Below are 24,660 nucleotides of genomic sequence, written 5' to 3' on the forward strand. Positions count from 1 at the left end.
CCTTATTTTGCCAGAGTTGGAGCCGAAGATCCTTGACTGCAGCTTTCTCTTAGGCCTGGATAGGGCCTCGGGGGCAACCTGGTGGAGTGGCTAGGTGCCAGCAGATGGATTGGAATGGGAAATTCTGAGCTGCCCATACAGGCGTGGGAAGCCCACGTGCTAATGACCCCATCCCTACCATTTGTGATAGCGTCAGCGGCTTTCGATGCAGTTGGCTGTGGGTCCCACTCCACCACACTTGCGTTAGCAGAGTGGGGCCATTGCAATTTCAGCCCCGAAAGAGGGAGTAAGTAGAGGGCATATTGGGTGAAACTGGTCCATCAGACTCCATTTGGAGTGACAGGTGAACAGCAAGCAGAAGAACAAGGCCTAGAAAAGGAACCACAAGAGGACAGTAGGCAAAAAAGGAGGCAAAAGTCCATCTGGTCCAGCCTGTTCCGTCCAGACATGGTGCAACCTAAGTGACCAGCAACCCACCCACACACCCCTCACTCGTTTTATCCAATCTCCAACAAGAGCGTGGAGAGGAGGAGGAGGATGTTAGATGCCATTTGGCCATCCCCCTACCCTCGACATTTTGGGGAATCTTTACTGCAGCCAGTCAAATATTGGAGCAGGAAACCAAAGCTCTATAGATTATGAGATGGAATTTTTTTGGTGGGTGGGGGCTGCGGGGAAGTAGATTTTCCCAATCTGCCGCCGTAACTTTGACAGAGAAACGGCAGAAACCTGGACAGTTTTGAGATGTCACACCACTATTGCCAAAGAGATAAATATTGTTAGCAGTTTAGACATCGTTCCAAAGTCCCCAGGTAATTAATGAAATATATGGCTGAAGACTGTATATGGCGGAGTCCATAACAGGGGGTCATAACCTCAAAATTAGAGCTAGGCCTTTCAGGGTGATATCAGGAAGCACTTCTTTGCACAAAGGGTAATGGAAATCTGGAACTCTCTTCCCCCAAAAAGCTGTTGAGGCTGGTTGTCAATTAAAAATTTAAAAACTGAGATTGATAGATTTTTGTTAGGTAAGGGTATTGAGGGTTACGGAACCAAGGTGGGTAAATGGAGTTAAGATACAGGTGCGTGATCTAATTGAATGGCGAAATAGGCTCGAGGGGCTGAATGGCCTCCTCCTGTTCCTATGATGCAGTTTAGGTCATATGCAGAATGTTTTGGAGGTTTTTCTCCTTTGTGAATACACAACACTTGGTCACAAATTCTAATTGGAATAGGAGAGTAAATATACTACTATCTGGTACTAAGGTTGAGCCATGTAGACTGAGGGTCCAGAATTCAATGCCTAGTCTGCACTGAGTTAGCTGATGTCGGCTGAAGCCGTGTTTGAGGCTGTTCCATTCATCCGAGATAAGGAGGGGGGAAATTGGTAAGGGTTCCCGCTCCTCATCAGTATCCAGTAATCCTGTTGGAAAGTGCACGGGTGTGGTCAGGATTGGTTTTAGCTGCGATTACCCTTCTCCCCTCCACCAGCACCCCCTCCCCGAATCAAAAAGCCCTCCGATGCAAAATGCCTTCTTTTTTAAAATTAGAAATTAAGTTGAAAAGTCCCACTCCAGAGACTTGAGCACAATATCTAGGCTGACACTTCAGTCTAGGGACTGCTGCCCTCTCAGGTGGACATAAAATATTCCATAGCACTATTCGAAGAAGAGCAGGCGAGTTCTCCAGGCTAACATTGATCCCTCAACTAAATCAGGTTGCCTAATGTCAGCTATGGCACATTCGCCTCTGAGTCAGAATGTTGCTCCCACTAACAACAATGTGATAATGACCAGAAAATCTGTTTTTATTATGTTGATTGAAGGATACATATTGGCCAGGATACCGGGGACAACTCCCTTGCTCTTCTTCGAAACAGTGCCATGGGATCTTTTATGGTCCACCTGAGAGAGCAGACGGGGCCTCGGTTTAACATCTCATCCGAAAGACGGCACCTCCGACAGTGCAGCACTCCCTCAGCACTGCACTGGAGTATCAGCCTAGATCTATGTGCTCAAGTCTCTGGAGTGGGACTATGAACCCACAACCTTCTGACTCAGAGGCGAGTGTGCTACCCACTGAGCCACAGTTGACACAGGAGGGAGAAGTTTACACTGTTAAAAGCCACCCTGCGCTCTTACTAAAAAGAACTTGTAAATGCACAGGGCTTGTCGTTTGTCATTTTTAATCAATGAGTCGCAAGCCCCGCGGCTAGGGTTGCCAACTCTGGTTGGGTATTCCTGGACGTTTCATCACATGACCTCCCGCCCCTACACTCCCGCCATTGGCCCACCCTTCAGGCATATTGCCTTCCCACGCCTAATAGAAAGGGTACAGACTCTTTGATACCCAGTGGGATTAATCTTGACTGTTAGTGCAACAGCCTTTCCCCCGCCCCCATCTCCAATAATTTTAGAACTAATTAATGCAACTGTTCAAAGAAAATGAAAAAAACACAATTTTTTAAGATCCCTATGATTTTTCTTTAAATGCCTGGGCTGCTGTTATTGTCCAGCCCTGATTACCAGCACTCGGCTGAATCCAGTCTGTGTTTAACTCCCTACAGATTCCGAAGCCAGTGTCTCAGCTCTACGCCATGGTATCATTGACTACCTAGAGCAACACGAAGAGAATGTGTGGCCCCCAGACTGTCCCCCATTGGAACCAGCCAGGTAAGTACACATTGAATTGAACTCACATGGGATCATTTCTAGGTCATTCCTGCATAAGACATACAATCGCTCTTGTGTTTTTTTTTTACATCGGATAATTTCCGACTTGTAAGTCAAGGAAAAAACCTTCCAAAGGAGGTTGCATAGTTGCAGCAATATGGTACCAGAGTATTCAGAATAACGTAGAACGGACATGCTGGGTGAAATGGCCTTTCCTCACTCTGTTCTAATGACAGAACATAGGAACAGGTGGAGGCCATTCAGCCCCTCCAGCCTTTCTGCCATTCAATTAGATCATGGCTGGTCTTTAGCTTAACTCCATCCACCCACTGTGGTTCCATAGTCCTTAATACCCTTGCCTAACAAAAATCTATCTTTTTATGAAACTACAGACTCATTTGCATTTCTTAAGAGAATAAAGCCACTTCCACACCCATATTCTCATATTATACTTGTGTATTTTCTTGCAAGACATTTCAGCAAGTATAATGACTGAATATCATTTGAAAAAGAAAACAAGCTCATCCAGGTGAAGGAGAATGGAACACACCCCACATGCAATGTGTGTCAAGATTGAGTATTTCAATCCAGTGCAGACTAAAGCTCCCTTTAATTTGTCCCAACAACCCACCTTAATCTGAGCATCAGAATAGTACCAGTGTGTCACTTCTTTAACCGGCCATCCTTGTACCCACAATGAGCAGGACTGGCTGTTGGTGCTGAATTATAGGCAGCTTTGTACTGTGGGTTCGTATCCATCAGAAAATGAGCTGAAACTGGCTCTGAATCTGTTATATATAGGAGCCTGAGGGAAATAGAGAGGCCCTTCATTCCATCCTGAGCCTTGGTCTGAATTCAGGAAGGACAGTGCGCTATCCCTCCACACTGTCCCCAAATGGCTCACCTTTCATATTTCCATGAACGTATTTCTAGAGTCCACCATGCTTACTTCAAGCCACACCACCATCACTGAGTCCCCCACCCTCAACATCCTAGGAATCAGCATTGACCATAGGCTTAACTAGACCAGCCATATCCGCACCGTGGCTACAAGAGGCTGGGTACGCTGCGCTAAGTGGCTCATCTCCTGAGCCCTCAGTGCCTCTCCATCATTTGCAAGGCTCAAGTCAGGAGTGTGATGGAATAGTCACCTGGGTGAGTGCAGCTGCAACAGCACTCCAGATACTCAACATCATCCAGGACAGAGCAATTCACTTGCTCGCTGGACTCAATATCCACCTCCTCCACAACTGGCACACTGTGCCTGTAGTATGTGCTATCTATAGAATGCACTGCAGCAGTTTACCAAGGTTATTTCGACAGGCCTTCTCGGCTCTGTGATCTCTACCAAGAGGAACGAGAACAGCAACATCGTGGAAACACCATCACCTGCAAATGTTGTTCCATCGCACGCCATCCTGACTTGGACATGTGTCGCCATTCCTGAGTCAAAATCCTGGAATTTGCTACCTAACACCATTGTGGGAGCACCTTCACCACAAGGGCTGCAGCAGTTCAAGAAGGTCCACCACCACCTTCTCAGGGTAACTAGGGATGGTCCTTGCCAGCATCACCCACAACCCGAGAGCAAGTAAAAAAACATTCCTTTGAATACTTGAGTGGGATAATATTTATCAGTTCTTCATTTTGAGGCATCTCTTTAGTGTGTGTTAGTGATTGTAGAGGTTGAGCTGATTTAGAGGATGCTTGCCCTTGAAATTAAGCGTTTGTTTCTGCGACTGGCAGTAACCAGAAAATTTGGATGCAGTGGAATTAGGTGTTGGAGTGATGGCCTCAGCAGTGACATCTGCACCCAAATGAGGTATCGTAGGGAAGATGGGAACAGGCTGGAAATATAGTTTGTGAGAGACTGGCAACTATTTCCATTGCCCCACACCCACATCCCACACAGTCCTGATTGCACACAGTTCCTGATCCAAGCGCAATTGTTGTCCAGTGATCCATGCTCAGAACACTCAGCTCATTAACCTCATTCAATCTCATGCCACACCACAGGTTTATCAGTTCTGTGTAGTGTCTCTTTCTGAGTGCCCTCTGTACCCGTTCACATTGAGTTGGGACAAAGATTTTCACATGAGTGTAGACTTTCAACCTGAAATCGACAGGAATGAAGGTGGGGCAGTTTCTATAACGGGCAGCCGATCCAGAATGCCAATTTTACGCCAAGGCAGCAAGTTGAAAATTCACCCCTAGTCTCTACCTGTCTCAACAGAACTGCTTTAATTGGGATTTTATTGTGGCAGCGAGACAGGCCCCTGTAAGAATGCTGTCTGGATGTGGACATGAGGAAAAGGTGAAGGATAATAAGGGAAGAAAAGCCCACTTGGTGTTTAAAGGCAAGTACATGCCCAGATCCTCAGCAGAGAAAGAAACCTGAAAGGCATGACCTCGCCCCCCTCCCTATCTCTGTAACCACCTCTAGCCTTACAATTCTTCCCTCCGAGAACTCTGTGTTCCTCCAACTCTGGCCTCGTCCATCCCTCGTCTCCTTCACCCCACCATTGGTGGACGTGCCTTCAGCTGTCCAAGCCCTATGCTCTGGAATTCCCTCCCTAAACCTCTCTGCCCTACCATCACTCTCTTCTCATTTACGATCCTCTAACCTTTTTGACCAAGCTTTTGGTTACCTGTCCTAATATATCCTTCTTTGGCTCAATGTCCATTTTTGGCAGATTACACTCCTGTGAAGTGCCTTGGGACGTTTTATTTGTTAAAGGCGCTATATAAGTGCAAGTTGCTGTTGAAAGTTTTGTTCTATATATTTTAAATACACCTCCAACAATCTCCATAGTGCAGGGAGACCCCAGGTGGACAGTGGAAAGTGGCAGATAATTCAGAGTCCTGTAACTTTGCAATAAAAACAGAATATGCTAGAAACACTCAGCACATCAGGCAGCATCTGTGAAGAAAGGGTGAAAAATGGTTAGGTTAATCTTTCGGGCATGAGTGTTTCCAGCATTTTTTTGTTTTTATTTTGCACTTCCTGAGCATTATTTGTTTTTTGTTTCCTTAAATTTTGCTCTGACACATATGTTACTGCAACACCATACTTACAAGAATAGGACCAAACACACTACAAAACATCAATTGAATTTAATCTTTCTTGTGCTGTGAAGCAGGTTTATGAGTGGACGAGGGGTTGGGCGTTGGGGGGTTGGGGTGTCCGGGGGGTTGGGTGTCGGGGGGTTGGGTGTCGGGGGTTTGGGTGTCGGGGGGGTTGGATGTCAGGGGGGTTGGGTGTCGGGGGTTTGGGTGTCGGGGGTTTGGGGTGTCGGGGGGGTTGGGGTGTCGGGGGGGTTGGGGTGTCGGGGGGTTGGGGGTTGTGGGGTTGGGTGTCGGGGGGGTTGGGTGTCGGGGGGTTGGGGTGTCCGGGGGGTTGGGTGTCGGGGGATTGGGTGTCGGGGGATTGGGTGTGGGGGGGTTGGGTGTCGGGGGGGTTGGGTGTCGGGGGGTTGAGTGTCGGGGGGTTGAGTGTCGGGGGGTTGAGTGTCGGGGGGTTGAGTGTCGGGGGGTTGGGTGTCGGGGGGTTGGGTGTCGGGGGGGTTGGATGTCAGGGGGGTTGGGCGTCGGGGGTTTGGGGTGTCGGGGGGGTTGGGGTGTCGGGGGGTTGGGGGGTTGGGTGTCGGGGGGGTTGGGTGTCGGGGGGTTGGGGTGTCCGGGGGGTTGGGTGTCGGGGGGTTGGGTGTCGGGGGGTTGGGTGTCGGGGGGGTTGGGAGTCGGGGGGGTTGGGAGTCGGGGGGGTTGGGTGTCGGGGGGTTGGGTGTCGGGGGGTTGGGTGTCGGGGGGCTGGGTGTCGGGGGTTTGGGTGTCGGGGGGGTTGGGTTTCGGGGGGTTGGGTGTCGGGGGGTTGGGTGTCGGGGTGTCGGGGTGGGGTGTCGGGGTTGGGTGTTGGGGGGTTGGGTGTCGGGGTTGGGTGTCGGGGGGTTGGGTGTCGGGGGGGTTGGGTGTCAGTGGGGTTGGGTTTCAGGGGGTTGGGTGTCGGGGTGTCGGGGGGTTGGGTGTCGGGGGGTTGGGTGTCGGGGGATTGGGCGTGGGGGGGTTGGGTGTGGGGGGTTTGGTCGTCGGGGGGTTGGGCGTCGGGGGGTTGGGCGTCGGGGGGTTGGGCGTCGGGGGGTTGGGCGTCGGTGGGTTGGGTGTCGGGGGGTTGGGTGTCGGGGGGTTGGGTGTCGGGGGGGTTGTGTGTCGTGGGTTGGGTGTCGGGGGATTGGGTGTGGGGGGGTTGGGTGTCGGTGGGTTGGGTGTCGGTGGGTTGGGTGTCGGGGGGTTGCGTGTCGGGGGGTTGGGTGTCGGGGGGGTTGGGTGACGGGGGGTTAGGCGTTAGGGGGGTTGGGTGTCGGGGGATTGGGTGTCGGGGGATTGGGTGTGGGGGGGTTGGGCGTCGGGGGTTTGGGCGTCGGGGGGTTGGGCGTCGGGGGGTTGGGCGTCGGTGGGTCGGGTGTCGGGGGGTTGGGTGTCGGGGGGGTTGTGTGTCGTGGGTTGGGTGTCGGGGGATTGGGTGTGGGGGGGTTGGGTGTCGGTGGGTTGGGTGTCGGGGGGTTGGGTGTCGGGGGGTTGGGTGTCGGGGGGTTGGGTGTCGGGGGGTTGGGCGTTAGGGGGGTTGGGTGTCGGCGGATTGGGTGTGGGGGGGTTGGGTGGCGGGGGGTTGGGTGTCGGGGGGTTGTGTGTCGTGGGTTGGGTGTCGGTGGGTTGGGTGTCGGGGGATTGGGTGTCGGGGGGTTGGGCGTTAGGGGGGTTGGGTGTCGGCGGATTGGGTGTGGGGGGGTTGGGTGGCGGGGGGTTGGGTGTCGGGGGGTTGTGTGTCGTGGGTTGGGTGTCGGTGGGTTGGGTGTCGGGGGATTGGGTGTTGGGGGGGTTGGGTGTCGGGGGGTTGGGTGTCGGGGGGTTGGGTGTCGGGGGGTTGGGTGTCGGGGGGTTGGGCGTTAGGGGGGTTGGGTGTCGGGGGTTGGATGTCGGTGGTTTGGGTGTCGGGTTGGGTGTCGGGGGGTTGGGCGTTAGGGGGGTTGGGTGTCGTGGGTTGGGTGTCGGGGGATTGGGTGTTGGGTGTCGGGGGGTTGAGTGTGGGGGTGTTGGGTGTCGGGGGGGCTGGGTGTTGGGGGGGCTGGGTGTCGGGGGGGTTGGGCGTCGGGGTTGGGCGTTAGGGGGGTTGAGCGTTAGGGGGGTTGGGTGCCGGGGGTTGGGTGTCGGGGTTGGGTGTCGGAGGGTTGGGTGTCGGGGGTTGGGTGTTGGGGGGTTGGGCGTTAAAAGGCTCCACAGAGTGGCAATTTCTCACTCTGAGCTATTTCCTATGAAAATTCTTACAGATGTTTAGGAAGATAGATCAAAGAACTTCAAGTGTAAGATATTGCATTCTGATATTACAAAGGTGCTGTTCTTATTGACTGGTGATAACCCAATTCATATTATTTAGCATTGCTGTTTTAGGTTATTTCTTTCACCTCCGATATGATGGTAGGTCTGGTATGCTTCAGTGCTGCAAGGGTTAAGTCATCTGTCACCACAATGGGAACAAGTGAAGGCTTTTAGTAAAGGTCCTGCAGATCAGAGCAGGCTTATGACCTGCAATTTGTTAAGAGGAAGCATTTTTCATTGTCTTCTCCCAAACAGATCTTTTATTTTTCCCTGAATGAGTTCAGCACTGAAGTTAAAGTCCACTTGGCGTCCCAGGGATGCAGTTTGTTGGGACATTGGTGCTGCATCGCCAAGTGAGGGGATTGTAGGTTCACAGCCACAGTCATCCCCCCACCCACCCCCACCATTTCTCTCCATCTCAGCCATGCCACATTGAGGAAGCAGAAGAGAGCATTATCCGCTCCCCCACCACACACACACACGCACACGCACACAACGGGAGGGAGCATTTGCCCTGCTTCCTCACGTCTCTCCCCTCCATTCAATTACCTAGACTCTCTGCCCCTTAGACACTTATGCACTACCTGAAAGGGTGATGGAAGCAGATTCAATAGTAACTTTCAAAAGGGAATTGGATAAATAATTGAAAAGGAAAAAATTACAGGGCTATGGGGAAAGGGCAAGGGAGTGGGACTAATTGGAAAACTTTTTCAAAGAGCTGGCACAGGCACAATGGGCCGAATGGCCTTCTTCTGTGCTGTATGATTCTACGATTCATTCCTTCCATTAGCCAGCATTGGGTGGGGGCTGGCTATGGTTCGCCAGTCTGTGCACCTAGTCTTTAAAGGGGGAGTCTCTCATACTCAACAAGATAAAAGAGCAGGTCCCTTCACAGCCTAGTAAGTTGATCCTTGTAATATGTTTGTGAATCGCTCCATTGATATATTCAGATGTGATTTTATTTTATTTTATTTCTTTTCTCCTGAGCCCTTCACTCCCTTGCCTATGTGGCCATTTCTTACAGTGTGAGCCTAGCCTGTGACTGCAGGGTGTCACAGTCATGCTTCATACTGCCATCCACATGTGCACTTCCAGCAGAAGGTCAGAATGTAGCAACCGTGGCTGGAAATTGTGGGGAATTCCTTTGTGACTTCATGCACACCCCACCCGTCAGACTGGGGACAACTGTAGCTAGATGCCTTCGTAGAATCATAGAATCGTACGGCACAGAAAGAGGCCATTTAGCTCATTGTGTCAGTGCCAACTCTCTGAAAGAGCTACCACTTAGTCCCACTCCTCTGCTCTTTCCCCAGAGTCATGCACATTTTTCATTTTTAAATGGAGATCCAATTCCCTTTTAAAAGCTGCTATTCCACTGCCCTTTCAGGTAACGCATGCCTTGTTTGGCAAACTGCAGTTTTGCTATTGCAAAAATAAAGATGCATGATATTCAAGGGAATGTGGCCACTAGGATGGAGAAATAGCTAGGGGGCAGAGAATAGTGGTAAATGGAAATGATTTGGACTGGATAGTGGTGTACCCCAGGGATATTGCTGGGCCTCCTTTTATTTTCGAAGAAATGCGCAAAAATGCCAGAGTCAGAGGAACGGATAGCTCTGTGGGGCTGGGGGCTTGTAGGGCTGGAGAAGGTTACAGAGGTTTTGAGGGCCAAGGCCATGAAGGGATTTAAACACAAGGGTGATCATTTTTAATTTGATGTGTGGGAGGATTGGAAGCCAATGTAGGTCAGCAAGGTCAGGGGTGATCACAGACAATCCTGAGAGAATATGAGCAGCAGAGTTTTGGATGTGCTGGATTTTATGGAGGATGGGCGGCCGGCCAGAAGAACATTGGAATAGTCTAGATGTAACAAAAGGCATTTCAACAGCAGATGGACTGAGGCAGGGATGGAGGTGGGCGATGTTATGGTGGATCTTTATGATGGAGAGGATATGGGGTCAGAAGCTCAGCTTAGGGTCAAATAAGACACCAAGGATGCAGAGTCTGGTTTAGCTTGAGACTGTGGCTGGGGAGGGTGATGGAGTCGTTGGCGAGGGTATGGAGTTTGTGGTGGGGTCAAACACGATGACGTCACTCTTCCCAGTGTTTAACTGGAGGAAATTGCAGCTCATTCAAGACTGGATGTTGGTTAAACAGTCTGACAGCACAATGGCAGTGGACAGGTCAAGAGAGGTGATGGAGAGGTAGAGCGGGGTGTCGTCAGCGTACATGTGGAATCTGACCCCATGTCTGCGGATGATGTCGCAAAGGGCAGCAAGGTAAATTAAGAGGGCCAAGGATAGATTTTTGCGGGACTTCAGAGATGATCATGCGAGGGCTAGAAGAGAAGCCATTACTAGAGATGTTCTAGCTATGATCAGATAGATGTGGGGTGTGGTGGAGCCTGGGGGTGGGTTTGGCTTGGTGAAAAAGGGAATGGAGGGGGAGCTGCAGCGCCAGCTGAAAAGAGGGTCTCTACCTTGGTGACAAAGAAATCCATGAGCTCCTCACACGTGTTGTTATTAGTGGAACTGTTGGCGACAGAGGAGGGAGGTATAAGGAGACATCATTGCAAAATACTGCGGATGCTGGAAATCTGAAATAACAACAGAAAATGCTGGAAATACTCAGCAGGCCAGGCAGCATCCGTGGAGAGAGAAACAGAGTTAACGTTTCAGGTCTGGGACCCTTCCGTTGGTAGTGGAGAAAAGAAGCCAGGGGTTATCTTTGCACTCCAGGATGATCCTGGCGTAGTGGATGGTTTTGGCAGAAGAAAGTGAGGCCTTGTAGAGCTTGATGTGGGCCAGATCTAGTGATCAAAGGATAAACCAGATACACTCAAAAGTCTGCGCCCCTTCTACTTGATGGAGCAAAGACTGGGGGCAGGGGGGCGAATTGGCGGGGCCATACCAAGGAAAACGACCAGGATGGGAAGGAAGTAAGGTTTTGTTAGGGATATGAGCTTCAAAGATGGGGATGGGGAGAGTGCTTGAACAAATAGACCATGTTAAACTTGAAGCAATGAGGGAGTCACGAATAAACTGCAGTGCCCTTCAGTATCCACTTCTACTGGGACAAATCCATTTATTCAGTGACTTACCTCCTGCCCTCTCAGCTGGGAAAATATTGGTAGCGTGGGGAGGGCGGGTGTGGGGGGATATGGATCTCCTGTGCAAAATGGTTTAAAATAAGTAAGTATTAATAAAAGTCACAAGAGAAATGAGTTTCAATCTGTCATTGTCCTGCTGATGTAGTGGCTTAAAGGGCAAAGGTCAGCTGTGAAATTCTGAAAGGAGCCTACATTTGTCTGGGCTTTCAAGGTGTTAAATGGGTTTGCTGGAGGAGGAAGCAGAGGTTGCTGTTTTAATAAATGGGGGTCGCCCCCATGAGGCCAAAGGTCATGGAAGTGTCAGACGGAGAATACGTCTTCTTGCTCAGGCACGGTTTGACAGTTGTTGTGTTGCATGCGTGTAGAAATCCAGTGGAGCAGCATCGCTCTTTCACCATCTGTCAGCTGGGTGACCCCAAAATTCCACCTCAGCCCTTTGCCCAAGAAAAGAATTCCCGAGTAGGTTGGTGGTGGTGAAGAAGGCTGAGATTGTCATGTTTGAACAAGTGGGAAGCTCACGAGCCTTTCACTTCTCCGAGCTAAGTTTGAATGCAGCCCAGACAGTTCTCTGTTGGCTAGCTCTGAAGGTCCTATGTGGATTGAGTTTTGGCAGACTTTCACCTCATTCTGAGTGGGTGTGGATCCGCAGCACTAACCTGACCCTAACTTTACAGTTCCCTCTCAGAGAAGCCACAGGGATAGTTGGTGTGGGAAATAGAAATGGAAATGTCATATTTGTGCAGTATGGGGGTGATCTTCTATGGTTGGATTAAAGCAGATTGTGGAGGGCAAAGTAAACTATACTTAATCTACCCTATACCTGGCCTGAGAGTGCTGACACTTGCATTTATATAGTACTTTTAACATAGTAAAATGTCCCAAGGTGCTTCACCAAGCTACATAAGCAGATATTAGGAAAGGCGACCAAAAGCTAGGTCAAAGAGGTAGGTTTTAAAGAGTGTCTTAAAAGAGGATAGAGAGGTTGAGAGACGGAGAAGTTTAGGGAGGGAACTCTAGAGCTTAGGACCTAGGCAGCTGAAGGAACGGCCACGAAAGGTGGAGCAATGAAAATCGAGTGTGCAAAAGCCAGAATTGGAGGAGCGCAGAGATCTCGGAGGGTTGTAGGGCTGGAGGAGGTTACAGAGATAGGGAGGGGCGAGGACATGGAGGGATTTGAAAACAAGGATGATGTTGTGTCCGTGTATAATAAGACACAGACTGCAGGAGAACGGTACAACAGGTGTTTACTCAACGTGGCTCACACGGGAACTGGTCTGTACAGATTACTACTCCGTGCTATATACAGGTGTGGTCACTGCCGGTACTGCAGTATAAATGAGCTGTAAAAGATAGTTCCCCCCTTAAAGGTATATACATTACAATTCCTCCCCTTTTAGATTAACAGTACCATAACACTCATTTAACAATTAAATATCAAACTAATTACAATTGACACTTTTAACATGCAACATTAGCTGAAAATAGTCTATTTATATATTCAGTCTTTGGGGAGGCTTCCTGATCCTTTCTGGATAGCGCCTTTCCCGAGTGTCTTGCTCTTGGTGCGGAGGCGATTCTGGCCCCCTGTCGTCGGTTGGTTCATCAGCTTCCGATGCTACTGTTTCTGGGGTAGATGCGACCTGTACGTTGGGTTCATCACCAGGTACGTATGGGCGAGGCATGGGGTTGACTTGTTCCTGTGACTCTAGGATCTGGTCAGCATGGCGTCTCATGATGCTCTCCCCAACGTCCACTGTGTACATTAATGGGCCCTGCCGTGTGCATATCGTTCCTGGCTGCCATTTTTCTGTTCGGTAGTCGTGGGCCAAGACTGGTTGCCCTGCATTGAAGCTCCTTGTTGGCTTCTCATGGATGTGCTGGAATTGCTTACTCTCAACATCTCTTCGTACGTTTGGTCTGAGCAAATCCAGGCGAGATCTTAACCTTCAGTTAAAGAACATCATGGCTGGGGCCTGGTTGGTGACTGCATGTGTCGCATTCCGGTAGGTGAACAGGAAATTGTCCACCTTGTGCTGCAGTGGAATGTTGTCATTGTACATAGCCTTTATTGCCTTCTTAAAGGTTTGTACGAACCTCTCAGCCAATCCATTTGTGGCTGGATGATACGTGGCGGATGTGTAATGCCTTACCCCTTTCTTTTTCAAGAACCTCCGGAACTCTTCGGACACAAACTGTGGTCCGTTGTCGGAGCAAATCTGTTCTGGCAAGCCATTCCTGGCAAAAATGGTCCGTAGGACTGCAATAGTTTTCTCCGTGGTGGTGGAGGACGTTTTGATGACCTCAGGCCATTTCGAGTGCGCATCCACGGCTATTAAAAACATTAAGTCCATGAATGGGCCAGCAAAATCAATATGCACCCGTTGCCATGGAGATGAGGGCCACTCCCATGGGTGTAGAGGGGCCTGTGGTGGTGCATTTTGGACTTTCTGGCATCCTGAGCAGCTCTTGGTCAGGTCCTCGATTTGTTTATCGATTCCCGGCCACCACACATAAGCCCTGGCTAGGCTTTTCATTTTTACCCCTCCCAGGTGACCCTCATGAAGCTCATTGAGCACTATATCCCTTAACTTGGGTGGAATTACCACTCGTGATCCACACATCAAGGTCCCCCGGCCCAGTGAAAGCTGTTCTCTCCTTGTCGAGAATGCTGGCAACAGTGAGTCGCCATATGCTGGCCATCCCTTCACCGTCAAATCATATACCCGAGACAGTGTCGGGTCATTTCAGGTTTCCTTTTCGATACAAGCGTTAGTTACCGGTAGGTTTTCAACAATAGTCGAATGGAATATTTCAACAGGATCCACTGCTGGTGCTTCCTCCGCAGTAGGCAGTGGCAGGCGTGATAGTCTATCAGCATTTCCATGCTGTTTCGTGCCCTTATATTCAATCTCATAGTGGTGCGCCCCTAGAAAAAGTGACCATCTTTGTAGTCGTTGCGCAGTCATCACCGGAACGCCCTTCTTCGGATTTAAAATGGAGACAAGAGGCTGGTGATCAGTCAGCAAGGTGAATTTCTGCCTGTGCAGATAGTGATTGAACTTTTTCACTCCCCACACTAGGCTGAGGGCCTCCCTGTCAATCTGGGCGTAGTTACGCTCGACTGAGGTTAGTGATCGTGACGCAAAGGCTATTGGCCTCTCTGAGCCGTCCGAGAATTTGTGCGACAGCACCGCTCCAATGCCGTAGGGTGACGCATCACATGCCAACCGAATTGGTAATGCTGGGTTGTAATGGGCCAATACCTCTTTCGATGTGATTAGTGTTTTGCTCTTCTGGAAAGCTCGTCTACATTCGTCACTCCACTTCCATGGCACCTCCGTTTGCAGTAGGGTGTTCAGTGGGTGTAGTATTGTAGACAAATTTGGCAAGAACTTATGGTAGTAGTTTACCAGCCCGAGGAACGACCTCAGTTGTGACACATTTTCCGGTGCTGGAGCCTTGACTACCGCCTCAATCCTCTCTGGGGACTTATGTAACCCCTCTTTATTGATAACGTGGCCACAATACGAGATCTGTTTTCTAAAAAACTCGCATTTGAGGCGGTTAGCTCGGAGCCCATATTCCTGCAATCTAGTGAGCACCTGCTCCAGGTTGGCAAGGTGATCACTGTCATTTTCGCCCGTGGCCAGGATGTTGTCCAAATAACACTGGGTCCCTGGGATCCCTTGCAGGACTTGTTCCATTGCCCTCTGACAAATAGCTGGAGCTGATGCTACCCCGAATACCAGCCGGTTTTATTGGTAGAGACATTTATGGGTGTTGATTGTGAGGTATTTTTTTGATGCTTCTTCTACCTCCATTTGCAGATACGCCTGGGCCAGATCAATCTCAGTGAAGCGTTTCCCTCCAGATAGCGAAGCGAAAATATCTTCAATCCGCGGAAGTGGATATTGTACGGTGTGAAGGACCGGGTTCACTGTTACCTTAAAGTCCCCACAGATGCGAAACTTCCTTGGTTCCCCAGGCATGCTGCTCAACGACTTTTTCATCACAGGGACGATGGGTGTAGCCCACTCGCTCCAGTCTACCTTGGACAGTACACCTGAATGTTGCAGACTCTCCAGCTCTGCTTCGATGGCCTTGAAACATTTTGGGCTTGCGTTTTCTTCAATTTTAATCGTCGCTGTCATGCCTTTTAGTGTTCCGAGTCCTTGCTGGAACACTTCTTTCGCGTCAGTTAGGATCTTTGACAGTCGCCCAGGTGTGACGTCGTCATCCTTTTTGTCAGCCACAGTCAGTGCCTGTATGGAATGCCAATCCAGTTGAATTTTCCGGATCCATTCACGTCCCAGTAATGGTGGTCCTCCATCTTGCAATACATACAGGTCTAGTTTTGGTGTTTCCTTACCGTTATATATAACGGTCACCCTTATTTTTCCTTTGGGGTAGACATTTTGCCCCGTGTACGTCTTCAAAATAATTTTTGTGTCTCTCAAGGGTATGTGTGAGAATGGCCGCTCGTAGTCCCGTCGGCTTAAGGCTGTTAGGGCTGATCCTGTGTCCAATTCCATCGTTACCTGGACTCCTGCTATCTTGAGAGTGACCCAAATGGTTCGGCGATCCTCCGTTGTGATCACATTATGTAGTTTCAGACAACTCAGTTCCCTGCTTTCGGAGTCGTTATCACTCTTTTGTTCATCTGAACTATTCTCCGTCATCTTATGTACCTTCTTGTACTTTTCTTTGGTAGGTTTCTTGTTGCTGGTTTTCTTTCCCGACCTGCAGACTCGTGCTATGTGTCCTACTTTTCCACACTGTCTGCACACTTTGTCTTTGAACCAGCAATCATTCTGGTCGTGTGTTGTTCTGCCGCAGCGATAGCACTTCTCTGTTCTATATGACATTTTGTTTGTGCCATATTCTTGCGGTCTCTGTTGTATCTCTGCAGCGCCCCGTGCTGCTGCTTCATATGATACCGCAATGCTGAAAGCCTTGTCCAGCGTAAGGTCCTTTTCAGATAAAAGCCGTTTCTGGGTTCCTTCACTTTGAAGCCCACACACAAACTTATCCCTTAAGGTATCTGCCAGTCCCGCTCCAAACTGGCAGTGTTTCAATAGTTTGCGTAGTTCTGTTAAATAATCAGCATTGCTTTCATCCTTATGCTGGTTCCGTTTGTGAAACTTGAATCTTTCTGCTATCAGCAGCGGTGTGGGGTTTAAATGTTCCTGTAGTATCGTTACTATGTCTTCAAAACTCTTTTCCTTTGGCTTCGTTGGGGTTACTAGATTTCGTAATAAACCATACGTCTTTGCACCCATTAAATTTAACAATACCGACGATTTCTTCTCATCTGACACCTCATTTGCCTTGCAGTATACCTCTATTCGTTCGACATATGTAGTCCAATCTTCGACTTCATTGTCAAATGCGGTGATACTGCCACTCTTCGGCATTTTGGGTGTGGTTTAAAATGGCGTCTCCCAATGGCTTAAAATGGCGCTTTCCTTCCTCCCCCGCTGCTACCAACGCCGCTCCCGGCGGTTCTTGTGGCAATGGCAGTGCCCTGTAGGTTTCGCGCGCTTCTCCTGCGCTGCTGCCAACGCCGCTCTCGGCGGTCTTCGTGGCAATGGCGGCGCCTCGCGGGTTTCTGCGCGTCTCTCTCTCCCTCTCTTCGACGCTGCTCGGCCCCTGAACACCGGCTGCACCCTGTGTGCTCTGCCCTCTCTCTCTCTCTCCCCCATCGACGCTGCTCGGCCCTTTGCTGTGCCGCTCGGTCGGGCTCTAGCCCGCTGCTGTCCGGGAAGGGTCTGCGCACTACCTGTTGCCAGCCCGTTTCGCTGGACCACCTCGACTGGAAAGCCAAGCCTGGCTCTCGACAGCCTCCCCCGCAATTCTCGAGTCTCTGCTGGATGACTGGGCGGTTGCCCGTGGTCGACGCCCGAGTCTCTGGCCTTGACCTCCAATCCACTGATCTCCAGGAACGAATCCCCGGGAGGTGATGCAGAGTTGCCGGTCGGTTCGAACTTGCCTTGTCGCCAATGTTGTGTCCGTGTATAATAAGACACAGACTGCGGAGAACGGTACAACAGGTGTTTATTCAACGTGGCTCACACGGGAACTGGTCTGTACAGATTACTACTCCGTGCTATATTCAGGTGTAGTCACTGCCGGTACTGCAGTATACATGAGCTGTAAAAGGTAGTTCCCCCCTTAAAGGTATATACATTACAGATGAGAATATTAAAATCGAAGGATTGCCAGACTGGGAGCCAATGTAGGTCAGTGAGCACAGGGGTGATGGGTGAACAGCAATGTTCCCTTTAAGCTGCGCAGGCACGCAGCACTTTGCAGCACCCGCGCAGCTGGCTCACCGGCTTTTAAATAGGAAAAACCGCGCATATGCAGTATTTTGAAGAGGCTGTGTGTTGTATCCGTGTGTTAATGGAGACACGGAATGCAGGAGTTGGTTTAACAGGTGTTTACTGAACAAAGTCTGGAGGTGAACTAAAAGATACAAGACGCTATACAGGCTTATATACCGAGTGGTCACTACCGGTATTACAGTACACAGGGGCTCTTAAAGGTACATACACTACAATTCCTCCCCTTTTAGATAATTTGTACATAACAGTTTAAGTAATCATTAATCAACATGTTTACAAGAACAATAATCTACACATTGCTGCAGTTAATCAATTATAAGTCAGTCTCTCTGGAGGCTTCCTGACTCGGTCCGGATAATGCCTCGGTGGTGTAGTAGTTTTCGGTGGTGTAGTAGGTTCTTTTGGCAAGGTCGATTCGGCTTGAATGCCAGTGTCGGATTCATCTGGTTCCAGTATCACCGGATCGGAGGTAGATACTATGGGTATCTCTGCTTCATCATTAGGCGTATAGAGTTATGGTGTAGGTTGTCCCTTTTTGGATGACTCTATGATCTGGTCAGCATGGCGCCTTATTATGCTTTCTCCAATGTCCACGGTATACATCAGCGGTCCTAGTCATGTGCAAATAGTTCCAGGCTGCCATTTCTCGGTACGGTAGTCCCGGGCCAAAACTTGTTGACCTATCTGGAAGGTTCTAGTTGGCCTTTCATTCATGCCTTGAAATTGCCGGTTCTCTACGTCCCTTCTGATGTTTGGCTTGATCAAATCCAGCCGGCATCTTAGTCTTCTATTGAAAAACATCATGGCGGGAGTTGGTTTGTAACCACATGTGTTGCATTCCTGTACGCAAACAAGAAGTTATCTACCTTATGTTGTAGATTTATGTCTTCATTACCCATGGCCTTTATGGCCTTCTTGAAGGTCTGGACAAACCTTTCAGCTAATCCATTGGTGGCGGGATGGGATGGGGCGGATGTGTAGTGCTTAACCCCATTGTTTTTTTTAAGAACTCCCTGAATTCTTCGGACACAAATTGTGGTCCATTATCAGAACAGATCTGTTCAGGCAGCCCATTCCTGGCAAATATGGTCCTTAATACTGTGATGGTTTTTTCCGTGGTGGTGGAGGACGTCTTTATTACCTCCGGCCACTTGGAGTGTGCATCCACCGCGATTAAGAACATTGAGTCCATAAATGGACCAGCAAAGTCGATATGTACCCTTTGCCATGGAGATGAGGGCCACTCCCATGGATGTAGAGGGGCTTGTGGTGGGGCGTTTTGGACCTTCTGGCATCCTAAACAGCTCTTGGTCATTTCTTTGATGTCTCCATCGATACCTGGCCACCACACAAACGCTCTGGCTAGGTTCTTCATTTTCACTCCACCCAGATGCCCCTCGTGAAGCTCCTTTAGCACTTTATCCTGGAGTTTGGGTGGAATCACCACTCTGGATCCACACATCAAGGTTCCTCGGCACACTGACAGCTGTTCTCTTCTTTGCGAGAATGCTGGCAACAGTGGTTCGCCATGTGCTGGCCATCCCTTCACCGTTAAATCGTAGACTCGTGAGAGAGTCGGGTCATTTCTCGTTTCCTTTTCAATGGTAGAATTTGTTACTGGTAGACATTCCACTTATGGTTGAGTGGAACATCTCCACTGGGTCCACTGTAGGTGCCTCTTCTACCGTTGGCAACGGTAGGCGCGATAAACCGTCAGCATTCCCATGCTGTTTTGATCCTTTGTATTCTATGTCATATTGGTGTGCCCCTAGGAAAAGGGACCACCTCTGTAGCCTTTGCGCTGTCATAATGGGAACGCCTTTTTTAGGGTTGAATATGGAGACGAGGGGTTGATTGTCAGTCAACAAGGTAAATTTTTGTCCGTGTAGGTAATGGTTGAATTTCTTCACTCCCCACACCAGGCTGAGTGCTTCCCTGTCGATCTGGGCATAGTTACACTCAGCTGAGTTCAATGAGCGTGACGCAAAAGCTATCGGCCGCTCCGAGCCATCAGGGAATTTATGCGATAATACCGCTCCCACGCCGTAAGGGGATGCATCGCACGCCAATCTGATTGGCAGTGATGGGTTGTAATGAGCCAACACTTCCTTGGACATGATCAAGCCTTTGCATTTAAGGAAGGCACGTTTACAGTCTTCGCTCCATTTCCAAATTACTCCCGTTTGTAGCAGTGCGTTAAGAGGGTGCAGAACAGTTGACAAGTTCGGTAAAAATTTATGATAGTAATTTATTAATCCCAGGAACGACCTTAATTGTGAGACATTTTCAGGTGCTGGGGCTTTTATGACCGCTTCAATTTTGTCAGGTGACTTATGCAACCCTTCTTCGTTAATTATATGACCACAATATGATATTTGTTTCTGGAAAAATTCGCACTTGGGGCGATTTGCTCGTAGGCCCCATTCTCTTAGCCTAGTGAGCACCTGCTCCAAATTGGCAAGGTGCTCGTTGTCGTTTTCTCCTGTTACAAGGATGTCGTTTAGGTAGCATTGAGTCCCCGGAATCCCTTGCAGGACTTGCTCCATAGCTCTTTGCCAGATAGCTGGAGCTGATGCTACTCCGAAAACCAGTCGATTGTACTGGTACAAGCCTTTGTGTGTGTTTATCGTGAGATACTTTTTAGAGGCCTCCTCAACCTCCATCTGTAGATATGCCTGTGCCAAGTCAATTTTGGTGAAACGTTTCCCTCCGGAAAGTGAGGCGAAAATATCTTCTATCCTCGGAAGAGGATACTGTACCATGTGAAGGACCGGGTTTACAGTCACCTTGAAGTCCCCACAGATGCGAAGTTTTCTCTGTTCTTCAGATTTATCATTATTCAAAGTTTTCTTCATGACCGGGACGATGGGTGTTGCCCACTCACTCCAATCTACCTTGGATAACACGCCTGCCTTTTCCAAATTCTCCAGCTCTGCCTCGACTGCTGGACGAATTGCGTATGGCACCGGCCTTGCCTTAAAAAACTTGGGAATTGCCGCATCTTCCACTTTTATTGAGGCGGTGACGCCTTTCAAGGTTCCTAGTTCCTGTTGAAACACTTCTTTGGCGCTGGCCAAGATGTCTTTTAATCGTTCAGGTATGACGTCATCATTTTTTTTTTTACTGGTCACCGTCAGTGCCTGAATGGAGTGCCAGTCTAAACGTATCTTCCTGATCCATTCACGTCCCAACAGCGGTGGACCACCATCTTGCAGAACGTATAAATACAACTTCTGTATTTCCTTGCCGTTGTATACAACAGGCACCTTTATTTTCCCTCTTGGGTATACTTTCTGCCCTGTATATGTCTTCAAGATAATGGATGTGTCTTTCAAAGGTATGTGCGGAAATAGCCGCTCGTAATCCCGTCGACTTATGACGGTCAGAGCTGATCCTGTATCTAGCTCCATTTTAACTGGGGACCCCGCTATCGTGAGGGTAACCCAAATGGTCTGGTAATCTTCTTTGGCAATTACATTATGTAATTTGAGACAGCTTAGTCTCTTGTTTCCAGAGTCGCTATCGCTCTTCTGGTCTTCGGAGCTACTGTCCGTCATCATTTGTACCTTTCTGTACTTTTCCTTATTGATTTTTTTTCTGTCAGTGGATTTTTTGTTTCCAGATCAGCATACACGTGCAATGTGTCCCATCTTTCCGCATTCCCTGCATGCTTTGTCCTTGAACCAGCAGTCCCTCTGGTCATGGGTGGAGCTGCCGCAGCGATAACATCTCTCGAAACCCCGTGTCATTTCATGGGTGCTGAAGTCCTGTGGCTTTTGCTGTATCTCTGCAGCTCCTCTTGCTGCTGCTTCGTATGATACAGCCACACTGAAAGCCTTGTTCAGTGTTAAATCTTTCTCAGAAAGTAGCCTTTTCTGTGTTCCTTCACTTAGGAGACCGCAGATGAATTTGTCTCGTAGAGAATCTGCCAGTCCTGCCCCGAATTGGCAGTGCTTTGACAGCTTCCTTAATTCGGTGAGGTAATCAGCGTTACTTGCAACCTTGTGCTGATTCCTCCTGAAGAATTTGAATCATTCCGCTATCAGCAGCGGTGTTGGGTTTAATTACTCCTGTAGGGTATCAACAATCTCCTTAAAATTCTTGTCCATCGGTTTGGCTGGAGTGATTAAGTTTCGTAACAGCCCATATGTCCTTGCGCCCATCAGATTTAGAAGTACCGATGCCTTTTTATCATCCTCTACTTCATTCGCTGTGCAATATACCTCCACTCTTTCCACATATGTGGTCCAATCCTCTATATTACTATCGAAAGCAGTAATATTGCCAGTCTTAGGCATCCTGAAAATCAAAAATGGCGCCTCCCGCGCTTTCCTTTCTTCCCTGCCGAGAAAAAATGGTGCCTCCCGCGCTTTCCTGCCGCTGCCGCTGCTGACAACGCTGTTCTCCGTGGTTTTTATTTACACAGATATTTTTAATAGTTGGAGACTCATTCCCGCCGGACTCTCTGGGACTTTTCCCTCCCTCTGCTTGATCCGAACGCCGACCTGCTTTGCAGCACCGGCCGTCTCCCGAGTGCTCCATCCTCCGTCTCTGTTTGCCTCCGCCTTCCGACTCGCTGCTCGGCCCCGCTGCAGAGCCACCCGATCGAGCCCCAGCCCGCCGCCCAGGAAGGATTAGTGCAGTACCTGCCACCAACCCGGCTAGCTGGTGAAACCACAGTTTTTTTTTCTTCGACCTTCGTCTGAGGAATCGATCTCCTTGAGGTGCTGCCGAATTGCAGGTAAGTCCGTTTCCAATTCGTTGCCACTGTTGTATCCGTGTGTTAATGGAGACACGGAATGCAGGCATTGGTTTAACAGGTGTTTGCTGAACAAAGTCTGGAGGTGAACTAAAAGATACAAGACGCTATACAGGCTTATATACCCGAGTGGTCACTACCGGTATTACAGTACGCAGGGGCTCTTAAATGTACATACACTACACTGTGCACCCAAAAAAAAATTAAAGGGAACTTTAGTGACCGGGTCTTGGTGCAAGATAGGATACGGGCAGCAGAGCTTTGGATAAGCTCAAGTTTACGGAGGGTGCAAGGTGGGAGGCTGGCCAAGCGACCATTGGAATAGTCGAAACTAGAAGTAACAAATGGATGGATGAGGGTTTCAGTAGCAGAGGCAGGGGCGGAGATGGGTGATGTTATGGACATAGAATTGGTGGTCTTGGTCACCATTAACACAAAAAATTAAATCCTACTGAATCGGCATTTGTCCCAAATGGTGTAGGTGCTACCTACTCCTGTACCAGTGCCTCTCGGGCTTGTTACTGTGTTGCATGCTTTGACCAGCCATATTTTGACAGTAGTCAACTTGTATAGAACCTGCTGTTGAGTGACATGAACAAGGAATGGTGCCCAGACCTCACTGTCTCCATTCGTTTGTCACGACAGGGGATCTGCCTCTGAACAGCAGTCTTCAGACGTAAATCCCAGTAATATGGGAAGGTTTAGAGACTCATGTAAATGTACAGGTCTAGGGAACTGGATATACAGTTGAAAAGGAAATATTTGCAGGGCTACAGAGAAAGAACAGGGGAGTGGGACTAAGGATAGCTCTGTTAAAGAGCTGGCACAGGCACGATGGGCCAAATGGCCTCCTGTGCTGTATGATTCTATGATCTTCCTCACAATGCATATCAGATTTGTGGCAAACTGAATTAATACCCTTCCCTTTTTAAAAACGCTGCAGCCTTTTGTTTTAGCCTTCTTAATTCAGTGATTTGTTCCATATGTATAATTTTTCTTTCTTCAATTCTAGCATGGCAGAGGTACAGAACTTCTTTGCTATCAACAGTGTTCAGTATCTGGCGCTAATCTTTGAAGAAAAGAGCTCCTACCTGGGCCAAGAGGTAAGCTAGGTGCCTTTGGATTTCAATTGCTGCCCAGGTTTCTTCTAGCCATCTGTAGCACTGATTTAATCCCATTTCGAAGGGGCCTGCTAATATTCCCTTGTGTGTCTGTCCATCACGGTATTGAAAAGGGCAGCGAAAGGCACACGAGCCTCTTACAATGCAGCTCAGTAACAAGTCGCCAAGTGATGTGCAACACCACAAATAAAAGATACTCTTCAGTACTGCATCTCCCAGAGGGCTCCAGCTCAGATCAGGGGTGATGGTGACTAGCGACTTTGAATTTGTCTTCTCATCGAGATGAGGATGTCAGCCCTGGGGGAATGGAATCTTTTTCCTTTTTTAAACTATGTACAATCTACAGCATACGTTGCAGCAACTCACCAAGGTTACTTTGACAGCATCTTCATTCCTGGCGATAAAGACAAGGCAGCAATGTCGTGGGAACAACATCAACTCGAAGTTCCCCTCCCAAGTCACACTCCATCCTGACTTGTACGTGCATGTGTGTGTATGTGCATGTGTGTGTACATACCCAATTTCAGTATTCAGTAAGGCCATAATGGCCTTGGAGAAAATCCAGAGGCTGTTCACCAGAATAATACTTGTGATGACAAGACTTGGTTCTGATGAGAGACTGAGTGATCTTCGCTCGCATTTAAAATCACAAAGACAACTGACAGGGTAGACGGAGAACGACACTTCTTTCTAGAACAAGAGGACATGATCTTAAAATTATAAATAATCCAGCTAAAAGTAATTCTTCACGCACAGGCTTCTGAGAATCTGTAGTGTGCTGACTCGGAAGGCCATAGAAAAAGAATCGATTGGGCCGTTTACAACAGAGATAGATACTTACACGGGGTAAGAGATCTAGAGAAGGGGCAACAAATTGGGATTACACCGATTACCATGGCTCACAAAATGGCAGAACAAGTTCAATGGGCTGGGATCGAGGCTGATTGAGGTGACGGCACAGATTTGGTGCTCAGCCACACAGACCAGGAAATGTCCGGCTTGCACTGAACTAACTGATGAAAGACAGGTCATTGTAGGAATGCTACAACTGGCCTCAGCCCCTTGGGACACTGATGAGAACAAAAAAAAAGTTGAATTTTCTGCTCCTGTGAAGGTAGTTGCCACGTGAATTTTATTTTTGAGGCAGCAAGGTTCAGGATTTGAGGATCGGAAAGTAAACCATCCAGAGACTCGTAGTGAGACATATAAGCATGTGGTCCAGGACATAGACTAGACTTGACTGTGAAGCCCCATGTTGGAATGATCTGCCAATATACATTGACTG

At 48.9% G+C, this 24,660-nt stretch overlaps 1 protein-coding gene across 3 annotated transcripts in view; it reads left to right on the forward strand.

Annotated features, from left to right (window-relative positions):
• qsox1 (quiescin Q6 sulfhydryl oxidase 1) overlaps positions 1-24,660 on the forward strand; it is a 275,366-nt gene that overhangs the window by 101,447 nt on the left and 149,259 nt on the right. For all 3 annotated transcript variants that reach the window (XM_085982257.1, XM_085982256.1, XM_085982258.1), the window contains exons 4-5: positions 2,567-2,672; positions 23,267-23,357. In XM_085982257.1, the coding sequence (XP_085838383.1) occupies positions 2,567-2,672; positions 23,267-23,357 (197 nt within the window). The remainder of the gene's footprint in view (positions 1-2,566; positions 2,673-23,266; positions 23,358-24,660) is intronic.

This window comes from Somniosus microcephalus, chromosome 3 (assembly GCF_052327205.1).
Source record: "Somniosus microcephalus isolate GS21.2 chromosome 3, FLI_Smic_1.0, whole genome shotgun sequence".
In the NCBI taxonomy this organism is placed as follows: Eukaryota; Metazoa; Chordata; class Chondrichthyes; order Squaliformes; family Somniosidae; genus Somniosus; species Somniosus microcephalus.